This window comes from Scophthalmus maximus, chromosome 1 (genome assembly GCF_022379125.1).
Source record: "Scophthalmus maximus strain ysfricsl-2021 chromosome 1, ASM2237912v1, whole genome shotgun sequence".
NCBI classification, from domain to species: domain Eukaryota; kingdom Metazoa; phylum Chordata; class Actinopteri; order Pleuronectiformes; family Scophthalmidae; genus Scophthalmus; species Scophthalmus maximus.
The window spans coordinates 7,141,581-7,155,103 of NC_061515.1; the positions used below are offsets into that span (position 1 = coordinate 7,141,581).

At 42.3% G+C, this 13,523-nt stretch overlaps 1 protein-coding gene across 1 annotated transcript in view; it reads right to left on the reverse strand.

Moving 5' to 3' along the window:
• The window catches only part of adcy2a (adenylate cyclase 2a), a 45,155-nt gene extending 37,724 nt beyond the window's left edge, over positions 1–7,431 (reverse strand). Inside the window, exons 1-2 of the mRNA XM_035629804.2 lie at positions 6,828–7,431; positions 2,301–2,498 (exon numbers count right to left, since the gene is read on the reverse strand). Coding sequence (XP_035485697.2) covers positions 2,301–2,498; positions 6,828–7,388 — 759 coding nt within the window. The 5' untranslated portion in view covers positions 7,389–7,431. The remainder of the gene's footprint in view (positions 1–2,300; positions 2,499–6,827) is intronic.
• Between the last annotated feature and the right edge of the window lie 6,092 nt (positions 7,432–13,523).

Genomic DNA, 13,523 nt, shown 5'->3' on the forward strand with positions numbered 1-13,523 from the left:
AAAGTCACGTTAAAGTGTAATCCTAAAATATTACTCAGAGACCGGGTGCTGCCCTCTCTGCCTGAGACATATGAAAAACAATTTGTTTTCATATGTCATTGGTGTGACTGATACTATATGTTAATCAAAGGTATCTGTAACTGGCTGCATAAAGAGATAGGACTTCACTCGTACCAGACATAGACACTCTGTTGTCAGCAGTGATAAATGAGATGAAAGCATAGTGTATACACACCATATCCTAAGGTGGACGCCAATGTAATCCTTAATTTCCTTATCTATAATACTGCAGCAAGCCATAGTGGCGTAATCGCCTGACATTATGAGCAAACAGAAGAAATGAATAAATAGAATAATGAATGAATCAGTGCATCTTTAGCTACCTCTTTGTGATAGATGGGCCCACACTAGACATTCGTCTTGCCAAGTGCTGCTGACTGAGTACATCGCTCAAACGATGAAGACTTAATGTACTGTGCTGTTTTCAATGAGCCCTGTTGCACGATGAATGGGACCGTAGTGATGATGAAGCTGCTGTTTGTGCGTCTCTCCGCATTTAACTGCAGGTGTAATGTTGCTACACAATGTCGCCTACATAAATGCTGGAACTACCAGGCCGCCTCTTGTTTCTAACATGTAGAGCAATTTGAATTTGTATTCATGCTCCACGTGTATAATACACAAAATCTCCTTTGCTAACTCTGCAAACAGTCAAAAATAATCCATACAAACACAATGGGCAAACGGGTCTGAGGTCCCCAGCATGTTCATACACTCATACTCTGAAGCGCGGTGTCGGGAGGGCCACAAGGGACGGAGTCAGCAAGCCTGCGCTGGTGCCCCGAGACACTTGAAAAATGGATGGACAAAAATAATGTATTGATTTACACAGGTTGATTTACAGCACTTTTACACAACACATCTGCCAGTCTCCCCGCCGGCCGACTGCACTTTTTCATCACGCCGACACTGACATACGATCCGTTTGCGGCTAAATAATCGTGCGAGTTATTCTATTCCACGTGGCTGCACTCCCGCACTTGTGCTGACTGCGTAACAGCCGTGGAGTCAGATTTTGAATTTCAGCAGTCCCAGCAGCACGCATGAAAAAATGATATTGGATATTGGTTTTGGGGGGTGGGGGGGGTGGCTCACTGGCATTAGAGCGTTCAGGACCTTTAACGTAAAGCACGTTAAACCTTCCCCCTCCAAAAAAAAATAAAAAGATCGACCATCAGTTGTGTTCCCGTCTTGAGTATTAAAAAAAGCAAAGGACCTTAACAAATAACAGCATGCAGCATTACACCAGCGCCAAAGTAAGGGAATAAACTGCCACCACAGCCATCATGATGTAAGCATATAAATAGTGCTTTACCCACAAAATGAAGCAAACCAAGAAGCAGTTCAACAGTGGCCCAAACGAAAGACCTCTGAGCCAATGTAAATGGCGTAACCTCAAATGTCTCCTTCATGATGTCTTTATTCTTGCCTTTAAATAATCTGCTTTGTTCAACAATGAATGGTGTTCTATGCCCTGGTGTTATTCATAAATCCTTTGCCCTTCTGCTCATTACATCATATAATTAACAGCTTTTTAATGACCAACCACTGGTTAATTCATAATTATCAGCCTTGTCATGTTTGTTTTCTTCCAATATTGTGTTTGAGCTAACACATTTGATCAAGTCTAGAGGAAAATGTTAAAAAATCTAATTAGATACATGAAATTTGATGAATTAAAAGAATACATCAAAATTTATTTGAAGAAATTGTATCTGTTTTTTTGGGAGATTATCAGATGGACAAACTTTTGTTACAGTTTTGATCCCATTAACATATAATTCTAACTAAATGTCTAGGGATTTGTAACTACTTTTTCTTTTAATTGACTGAGCGGAAGCAATGTTGGGCTGCACTCGAGCATGTGCGTGGATCAATACAAATCATGATAGACGGCCTGTTTTAGCATGTAGGTCAGAAATCACAAGAGATGTTTAACCATGTCCATTATAACTATGCTCAACACTAAGGGAAGGAGAGCCTCTACAGTCCATTGGAGATGCAATGGACGGGTTAACGTTCACAAAATATGCACTTTTAAAGCCAATACAATTCCTACAGATGTTGTCATTCGCCGCAGGAGAAGTGAGTGTTAAGAGTTTTCATTTCCAATAAGAAATAATAACTTTTCCTTAAACTGCCACCTTCCACGCTCAAAACTTCCCAATGAGCATCAGCAATGCAAACACAGAATGTACCACACGAACAAAAGGAATCTCACCGCGGAAGACGCCTCTTACCTGATCCCAAGGACAGACGATCCCGCCGGAAAACATAAAAAGGTAACCCATGGCAACCAGGCAGGCCCAAATGACCAGAGAGAAAATGCGTAGAAGTTTCTTGAAGATGGACTCAATGCAGACGAGCACAAACACAGCCAGGAAGATGGCCAGTGCCGTGGGAACGGTGATTACAAAGGCCACATGGTCCTCAACGTTCTGCAAAAAGATGAAATGAGAAAGAGTGAGACACGGACAGAATTTAAGAAATATATGCAATTCATAAGGGGGAAAGAGGGTTCAATTAGAGAAAAATATGTTTTCCTAAGAGAAGTAAGTAAAGGACAGAATAACACTTAGGACAAAGACTCATGAAGGGGGAATGAAGCAGCCTAGCTGTGTAATAAAAAGCCTGTCGTCTAGCTCCGTCGCTCCTCTTTATTGTCCTGAAAACACAAACAACCGGGACAAACATGATTCATCCAGTGATGCAGCAAATACAGAACAGTCGCTCCTCTGATTTTCTGCCTGTTAAAACACAGTGTGTCACTGTACTAAATTAACCCTCGTTTGCGAGACGTACTCCGAGAGAAGTACGATGAAATAAAAGGCCCTTTTCGCTCCGTTGTTTTTGTCCTTCCGCAGCTTTAACTCCCTGTTCGGGCAACAAGAGGCTGTGATCGAGATTATCGTATCCAACACAGACTGTGAAATACAACGTCACAAAAAATGTAAGGAGGGTGAAAAGGTAAAAGTCACGAGTCGTTCAGGTTCATGCACTAAGATGATGCATTTAGTGGGGCTAAGACTTTCCTCTGTCTAATCACATACAGTAGTTGTTGCTTGTTGGAGCATAACTGGGTTTAAATCCTATTTTTCTACACATTTTAAACATGAATATGCGGTGCAGTGGACTATGGACGGCGTGTCTAGTCATCCTAGAAAAGACAAGAAAAAAAAAAAATCACCCATCCTGCTGCGGTCCATTATCTATAAGTGTTCACTTGAGCCTAAAAGTACGGTGTAGCACAGCTCCTACATGACTGGATGTCACTGATCGTCCCCATGGAGTTGTTTTCGATGGGGATCAGACCAAGGTGGAAAAGACAAAATTGAAACTCAACATATCAAAAAGCACAAGAGGGTAGAATATGAAAAAAAACCCTGTTTATAGATTTAACCAATGTGTGTGAGGAAAAAAAAAAATGAGACTCCGGTAACCTAGGAGAGAAATCTGTCCCTTTTGAAACTCCACAGCATGGTTTGTAATTTAAAATATTAATTTTCAAGGCTCAATAGTTATTTTTACTCTGTTGAGTGGCATCCTCATTTGTGCCCAAATACATCAAAAACAATCCAGCTTTCATGAAATCAGACTATCACAAATGATTGTGTACCTCAACGTGTTCAAATGCAGAAAATCAATATGATTGAATGTACGTAAACAAGGGGATCCATCTTCTCTGTCCACGACACAATCGTGTGAGTACAAGCCTTTGTGCTGAGCGGAGAACATTCGATGGAAAAAGGGGGGGGGGGGAACCCTGAAAAGCCCCCAGTGTTAACCGGTTGAGCCCCATTAACAATGGATTTGCTACTACCTTTCTGACACACTTATATCTCAGAGTTCTGATAAAAATTTCAGGAGTTTGGTCAAGGAAGGAGGAGAGAGGAGAGCCCAGGGAAGTGAGCGTTTCTGCTGCCTGCCTTTGTCAGGCTTCATCCCATCAACACGTTCCCAGCGGTGTGACAGGGGATAGAAAGGGGTCAGGGGTGTGGACGTGGAGGCAGATGTCCCACCCTCCCCGCCACACATGGAAATCTATTAAATACACCGACGTGAACCAATCAAAGTGAAAGAGAAGCGCCACATTAACATTAGCATCACGCCACGTTATCCAAAAGGATGGATTGTTTCCGAGTTCTCTTTTTAGACTAGTGATGTCAAATTGACAGTGATCGATGCCGTTAATATAAAACGGATTGATTTATGGTTTATTATTTATTGCAGGCACTGATCACTATTTGTGTATTTATATTTTATTACTGAACTTGATGTAAGGTGACCTTCAGTGCCACGAAAGGCGCCAGTCAATATAATGTACTATTATTAAAACACATTTTTATTAATTCCATATTCTCTCCCAGAAGTGACCTCACCGTCTATCCATTTTTCTGCCAGACTCTCTTTAGCGCTCCTCTTCTCCATCTCCATCTCTCTCTCTCTCTGACTCCTTTAGCCCCCCCCCCCACCTTCCCTCCATCTCTTTCTCATGCACAGTCAATGCACTGGGACAGGAGAGGATGTGTGTGTGTGTGGCTGCAGAGAGCCACGGAGAGTTTTGTCTCGCCCAGAGCAGAGCTCCAAAACAGCACAGGATTTAGGTCAGCCGGCGAGCAGAATGAGGGGATGATAGGACACAAATAAAAGAAGAGAAATGTATGAGGAGTTGAGCGATAACACATGCACGAGAACGGAGAGGAAGAGGACGATGGAGAGAGGGAGAGCAAGAGAGAGAGAGAAAAAAAAAGAAGGAAACTGCCAAAGTCATGCCTATACAGCACGGGGATGGAGCACAGACAGGATGTAGGACAGACAGAATGAGCAGTGGCCTAACAGGAAAAGACATTTATTGAAATACTTGTTCATTGTGTGTGCAAAAAAAATATAATATTTTGTGCCTGATTGGAGGAAACATTTTCCTCAAAACTGGACATTATAAAGGGATTCCCTTTGCTTCTGGAGCGTTCCTCTTTCTACAGCTGGTGCATTTAAACAGCTTTACTATGAAAAAAGACAAAAAAAACGTTTTTTTTCACAGTTTTATGTTTAGCTGCAATATATGGTGCGCCTGTTGGTCATTTGAGTTCCATTGGTTTCGTAAGATGCAGTGTGACGTGTGTCCGTCAGTGCACTCTGTCCCTTTCAGTGTGTTTTAGACTAATGCCCTTCTCAGTAGCAGACCCAGCAGAGACAGGGAGAGGCACTCTCCTCAGGCAAAAATGTAATTAGGCAATTATAGCGTATTAGAAACTGCTATATCATGATATTATAAAAACCTCTTTTTTTTTTAACATCATCGGGTAGGTTGTTAACAGTCACAATCCCGGTCTGGTTAAATGAACATTTACCAATAACTTTCCTGTCTTCATTAAGCTCAGGACGTCTTTTGTATTTTACAGAGCGCCTCGCCTCCGCTGCTTTGAAATGTTCAGGTTTTTAGAGCAAAGATAATCCTGTGAAAACAGTGAACGAGGGAAACAGTTCTCCTTTCTGCAGTTCAGCCAACCATGAGCTCAGACAATAACTAAGCCCCTTATCCCCCCCCCCCAACACACACTCACACACTCACACACACACACACACACACTCACACACACACTTTTATCTCACCCTTCTCTTCACATTAGTGCTGCGACGAGGACCACATGCTGCGGGTGTGCGGGAGCCTGCGCATAGGTGTTGCACATGCACGTTTGCATGTGTGTGTGCATATTTGTATGAGTGCGTGTCTATGAGAGAGGGAACCCCCCCCCCCGTCTTTTGTATTTGACAAGCCAGTGGCTTGTGTGTGTGTGTGTGTGTGTGTGTTTGTTCACACAATTTGGCTTACGCAAGTACATGCTTATAGACAAGGCTGTATTCTCCCATTGGACTGATCAATTGGCTGGTCTTTATGCTCTTTGTCCGGCTTTGTCTTATTCATAGGGAGAAAAGCACAACAATCAATTGCCCTCAGGGGATTAGTGCATTAGTACATTATTGGCATCAGGGGGGACAGTTCACCTGTTTTAGGTCTAGCTTATTTAACAATTACTGAACCACTGAGGGTTGGGCTCCGAGCTCATTGACACCATGTCGAAGAGGTCAAAGGTGTGGCGGCATTTTGATGATCATGTGCATTTCCTTTTGCATTTGCATATCACACGTCAAACAACCAACATGGCACATCGTCTTAAACCTGCTAGTTAACTTGATAAGATGCTCCATCAGCTTGGTGTTCAGGGCACGAGGCTTTGGGGGCGTGGTACATATCAGAAGTGGCATATTTCAATGTGCATGGTTTGATATAAGTAGGTTAACACGATTGAAATCATTCAAATGAATCCATGGTAAGAAGGACACCAGGTAGGGTGCACCAAGTACACAGTGGCTCATGTGTAGATTTTAAAAGATTGGTTGAGGAGAAATTAAAGAATTTCAGTCGACCAAGATTTGGTTTGGTTGACGACAGCCCTACTTATACATTATGTGAGGTCTGCAGTGTGTGTGTGTGTGTGTGTGTGTGTGTGCACATCCACGTGCCTACATCAACCTTTCCACACTGCTTGCAGATCTTACGCTTGATATGAATTTCCTACACAAGAATGTGTGTGACACACAGGGATATGCTACATGTCTTGCTGGACTCTATCCATGTGTTTGCATGGTCCCGGATTGTTTATTTGTACTTTTTTTAAATTTGCATAATATGCCTGTGTGTGTGCATGTGCGTGCGTGCGTGCGTGCGTGCGTGTGTGTGTGTATGATGTGAATGAGCAGCTTACCAGTCCTGAAGCAAAGAACACAGTCAGCAGAGCCAGGCAGGCTCCCATCACTATGAGCAGCAGAAACACAATCAGTGGATGCTGTTGGCTCATGCAATAGTAGGACTCATAAAGCCAGTCCGGGGACCTGTTCCTCTTCTCCTGACCTCCTCCTCCTCCTCCTCCTCCTCCTCCTCCTCCTCCTCCTTTATCCCCTTCAGCCGACTCCCCTCTCCGGTCCAGGAGATACCGCTTCCTCCTTATTGCTTCTTGCCACATGGATCTTGGAGCCGAGAAGGAGGAGGAGGAGGAGGAGGAGGGAGGGAAACCAGAGGAGGTGGTCACTGCTGAGGTATTGGTAGTTTCCACCACAGATGAGGAGCAGTTGCTCTGTTCGGCTCCCCTGCTGTTGTTGCTCCTGTTGGGGACCCTGGTGTAAGAGCTCCTGACGTCCGGTCTATCCTTCGGCTCCTCCGCTCCTAAGTCCTTCAGGCGGACACAGCTGAACGCTGAGGCTGAGTCAGAGGGAGCGTGCGCTGGCCGGAGAGGTGGCGAGAACGCACCGAGGGCAGAGCGCAGCATCCTCCTCGCTCTCCTCCTGCCAACATGTTGGAGCGGGAAATGAAGAGGAGTGCAGAGACTGAGTGCTCTTTAGAGTGAGAGAGAAAAGTGGGAGGGAAGTGAAGGGAAAGGGGAGGGAGGGCTAAGGGGGAGGGGAGGGAGAAAAGGAAGGTGCAGCGGCAAGGAGAAGTCAGTGAGAGAGAGAAGAAAATTTGAAAAAAAAAATGTGGAGAATTGAGTACACTGACATTTATGATGTATGCATTATGTGATATCGATGCCATGCGATTATTTAAACTGAGGAACTGGGACACAGGTTAAGGGAAGACCGCTCGAGCTCCCGGAGATCAAATTTGCAGTTCAATCTTGAGATGATGATAATGATGATGGTTTTCAGAACTGAAATGACCCACTCCATAACATCCTATGTTCCCTAGTCGTCGTCTCCCCCCCCCCCCCCTGCTCTCTCCAACAGTTGGACAGTAATCTGTCTGAACAGCTCTCACAAGTTGAAGGTGCATAAAAGCAGAGAGGGGGGAGAAGAACAATTATGGAGAAGAACAATTATGGGACAGTTACATGTTCACGTTAGAATGAACGACAACAAATATGTTACAGTATATTAAACTACATCTGATCAAAACTACTTGAACTTAATTTAACCCCTAACCCCTAACCCTAACCCTGCGGATTTATTGATTTCATTTTGCTAACTTCATTAACATAATTAAGCATGTGGACAGTCACTTACATGCTCCAACCACAGATCCATGGTCTGTGTTTGTGCCACGGTGAGGGAGCAGCGCATGGATTTTTATATTGCGACACCACCCAGCTGGCCCGTCCTGTTCAATATCCCACAACTGTTTAAACTAATTTTCTCATCTTTGTCGCATATTTTCTCACTTTTGAAACCACACGCATTCAATTCAATTTGTCCCACATGTTGGACACAATGTCATTTTTACAACACATGTCTCATACCGTACATTGCCGTAGCCCCTTTTCATCCTCTGAAATGTTTTAGCTCTTGGCCCGCCTCCCAGGTCTGCTGTGATTGGTCAGCTGACCCACTTCTTTGTGATTGGCCAACTGCGTAGAGCGTGTGTTGGGAACGTAGGCAACCCCCTTACCAAGAGGATTCCCAAAACATAAAATAATAAACTAACATGTTATTCAACACAAAAAAACCCTTGTACCTTTGCGCCATTGTCGAGCTGTGTGAATATTTCCCGGGCAGACCTCTGCACAACACCTGCCCTGTGCACCTCTTGTGATTGTGCATGAGAGCGAACAACACACTTGATCACAATAATCAACCCTCCCTCCGCCAACCACCACCTACCTCCACTGACAGAATCCAATTCTGTGGGAAACACTAATGTCTTTTTATGTATGCGTGGTAAAATCTACTCTCTTCAGTCCGAATCTGCAAAAAAAAAAAAAAAAAATACATTATTAAATTTTTCAATTCAATTCAATTTTTTTATTTTTTTTTTATCCCAATTGTGTTTGTAATTACTGTTATCATGATCATAGTCTGCATTGGCTCTGGTCTTATCTATATGCTTTCCTTTGCTCCTACAAAGACCCACTTTCCCCCACGGGGCCCATCAAGGCTTCATCTCATCTGATTTCATTAGTATGGGCATTCGCTTTGTCGATTTTACGACCAATTTAGAAATGGAGGTTTCCAAGATTAAAGTTAGAGAGAAGAAAATGACAGCATAACACACCAAACAGCTTTGAAAAAGAAAAAGATAGTGATTCTTTTCAAGTACTGCTGATGGGGATAATGGGATGATGGTTTTTAATAGTACAGCCACTGGCTGTTAAAAGAGCATCTTCCCTTTCCTGCATCATGTTGTTCTCCTCCTCTCCTCATCCTCATCACACCATTACCCTCTAATCTTTATCTGGTGCTGTCACCTCTTATTTTATCCCCACTCATTTTCTACCTACCTTTCCTCAGCTCCTGAATTACAATCCTTATCTTCCCACTCTTGATCCTTCACACCCTTCGCCCATGTCCCCACCTTTTACTTTCTCTCCATCAAAATCCCCTTTTTGCCTACGCTCAGGTGTTCCACCACCTGCCTCCATTTCCTGAACCTCAACTAATGCATCTCTTACCTATTCCAATGCATCCCCCCTTACACCATTTCCAACCCCCAAGTTCCTTTTCCCACATGCCTTTCATTTTCCCTTCCTCCCCCCCAACCTCTCATCTTCCCTATTGGCAAACTCATTCCTTCTCGACCTACTTCCCACTCCTTTACTCCAACATCTTACACAGGTTCACAACGAGACAAGTAAATGACAGTGGGAAGCGGACCGAGAATCTTGGTGCCCCTTCCCTCTAGTTTTTATCTGTATATTATCCTGCACAGCACATGTCTTGGTAAGAAGGCCTCAATAATTATTTTAGAAATAGTACCAAAAGAATGTTGCTGTTCATTTAATGTGTATCATCTGATGTATTGTGAGATTTTAAAATCCTCATATTAAAAATGCTCTTTGGTCCAACTATGACCGCATTTTCTCTCTGTAGCATCTCCACTCCAAGGAACAGCAACAACGTGTGATGCAGTTCTAATCGTTATCTCATTGCCAAACGCCTCAGAGGGACATCATTTACAAAGAAAACCTCCCAAGCCACTTGTTTATGGACAGTTAGGATGATTGGAAAGTTCCCTGCTTGAATTAATTGCCCTAGATGTATCCAAGGCCCCTTTCTTGCGTTGTATTAATATGACTCTTGGGCCACCCGACCACAAGTGGACAGCTCTGCGTCTGCAGGCACTGATGTAGAACTGTTTTTTACGATTCTGCCGTTTTAAAGAGCTTTCAAAGTGGAACACGTGAGTTTCATTTTTGTGTTTGAAGGAAATAAAACTCAAGATTTTGAGGTGTATAGTTATTATATGAATCCTTCATTTGGTCTACTTGTTTTTAATCCTCGTGAGTGTAGGGTTCCTGACATAGAGAGGACTTCAGCACCTAAACATTTTGAAATATATACCAGAAGTTGCAAACCAAGCTACAAGCGAGACATATTTTGGGGGCTGCCTTTGGGGACCCAAATTTAGAAAATGCCTGTTTTTACATTTACAGTAGGCTAGCATTCAAATATCAATCTCCCATCCATAACAAAAACCTCAATACTCACAAGTTCCGTCCTTTCTCAACAAGAAAACATGGTCTGTCTGTTAAAATCCTAAAATCTCCAAGCATCAAGGCCTATTAAACTATTTAAACATTCACAGGTGGACAAAAACAGTTCACAGAAGTAGATTTAACGCATTGTTCCTTGGACACAGTCCACCATGAAAAAATCTAAACCACAAACACACACACACCGTAAGGACTGCCGAATTCGCAGAGTTAAGCTGTAAACCATTTTAGCTGCTAGCTCTATAGGCCTTTTTCACATTTCTGACATGTCGCAGTAGGAAAAGCAGAAGTGACGATAAACATTAATCCATACATTGAATCACAACTTATCTTCTTGATCTTTCCTGGTCGGCAAACATTTTTCTCTTTTCTTTTCCCAGAACTGTCCAACAGAGGGCGCATGCCCAAAACAGGAAGCAGTACCACGCTGACCTCTGACCTGTGTGAACAATATTAAAACCTTTTTTATTTTATTTTATATTGTGACAATTTTATCAAATTTGTCAACCAGAGTAAGCATATTGAAAAATAAAGTCTAATTTTAGGCTGATATTATTGTGTACATATTGTGTTGCACATTTCTAAATCGTATACAATCAGAGATACCATAAAATAGTAGTGGGGGGAAAAAAAGGTATTTGAGTGATTAAGTTTTAGAATTAAGTATTTAATTCAATCTATTTGATGTGTCTCATTAATATTTCATATCTTAATATGGTCTAACGAGACATATCTAATTCTCTTTCTGGCTCTGTCCAATTCTCATCTGGCATAACCTATATCTGAAGATAGAGTTGGGTATTTTCAGTCACTACAGTATATAATTTTAACCCCTTTCATTAGCTGTGCGTACTCACTGAAGTGTATTGTCATTACCTGTCATTTTGTCTTTCTAAGAACTAGCTGCACTGTGGTTTTCATTAAACTTTCATTTTCTCTGGCTGGAAATTGAATTGATTACTGTATTTCAACTTATTATTTGTGTTATACAAATAATTGCTTTAAAATATCAGTACCAGTGAGCATGACATGAGTTCAGGGGTACGATTGTTTTTGCAATTATTTAAATTCTCTATGTTTAATCAGAAAGTTATTATTTAATTACTTAAGTTTGACTGGTGGGTGCACAAAAGCCCAAGGTTTATTCACCTTATGCGACCTCTATTATGCGCCTCAATCATAACTTGTTTACCAGAGAATCATAAATTTAGGGTAGGATGAAGAAAGAATCATTTATTTTCCGGCTGCCATAATTTTCAAACTGCTTCTGCTGGAAAATTGGCTTCAGTTATCCACAGCTTCACCATGACGTCAGAAGATCTTCAATCACACAGACGGTGTGACATATTTTTCCTCAACCCTGATTCACCTTCTATTCTCTAAACTACCCATAGCAACTGATCGCAAGCTCGATTTTCCTCCATTTCAGTCCGCCTACAATTTTTATGACACCACTCTGTGGCAAGTTTAACCTTAGCACTGACAATAACAATACAATATCAAATTGAAATATAATGAATAAGGTAAAATATGATAATTTAAAAGACAAAGGAGAATGCACGCTGTGGTTTATCGTCTTTGTCGCTCTGTGAATTGAAACAAGATTCCCTGTGTGAGTGTGTGACTTGACAGAATGAGAACAGCTGGACTCTGATTCGAATTGTTCTTTAACTTCCAGCGTATGTCTCTTGACGTCCCTCATCTCTCTGCCTCTCAATTTCAGCACTCTCTCTGTCCTTTTCCTTTTTCTAATTTTCACTCACGTAACCCCCTTTGGTCACAGGCTGCTGGGGAAATGCAGGTGCATCCACCCTCCCCCAGAGGGAGCAACTCCAGGGGTGGTGTTTCATCAGATAAGGTAGGCCGTAATGCCCCTTTTTTTTAATGGAACCACGGTTAAATGTTTCACGAAAAAAGCAACGTTGGCCTTTTAATACATGTTCTAATATCATCAAGCCTGTGTGACTGTCATCGGTGCAGGTAATCACTGTGCAACCATCTTTAATGGTGGACAAGTGTTTGAGTTACTGCAAAAACACCAAAATGACCACAAAAAAAATTATGTTGTTCTTATCCATTATAATGTAAAAGGGATAGAAATTGGCTCGCATTTGGTTGCGACATTTTTGTTTTTAAATGTTTTTTGTTTTTTTTAAGTAGTCCTAATGTGAAGATCCATCCTGCTGCAGCACTTCATTTCCAGTAAGTGATTTCAATGTCATACTGTTGTGTGTGTGTGTGTTTGTGTGTGTGTGTGTGTGTGTGTGTGTGTGTGTGTGAATCCCTTTTTTAACCGTACTGTCATTTAAGCCTGAACTGTCATGTAACTTAATAGTATTTCAGTACATTCTCAGAGATTCTTAAGGACCATTTTGTGTGAACGTCTGCTTCCCTGTCATCTCTGACAGAGATGGGTGTTAAAAGACAGGATCCTGTCTCTAATGGCATGCTCTAGGAGTTGCTTATCAATGCACACATACAATATACCTCTCAACCACGATATGCTTGTTACCGTGGCAACGTTTATTTATAGTTTTGATGTCGTTACGTGAGGCTGCACGGTGGCGTAGTGGTTAGCACCTTCGCCTCACAGCAAGAAGGTTCTGGGTTCAAGTCCCGGTTCAAACCAACCAGGGCTTTTCTGTGTGGAGTTTGCATGTTCTCCCCGTGTATGCGTGGGTTCTCCGGCTTCCTCCCACGGTCCAAAGACATGCAGAATGGGGTCAGGTACATTGGAGACTCTAAATTGACCGTAGGAGTGAATGGTTGTCCGTCTCTGTATGTGGCCCTGTGATAGGCTGGCGACCTGTCCAGGGTGAACCCTGCCTCGCAGCGAGAACTACGAGGACTGGAGGACTAGATTATTGTTTCGAGATCATATAGGTATGACATGCATAATCTCATCTAGAAATGAAATGAAACAATCTAGAAACAATAGCATCCATTGCAGATAGTAGTTTATATTCTAGATACACTGAACCC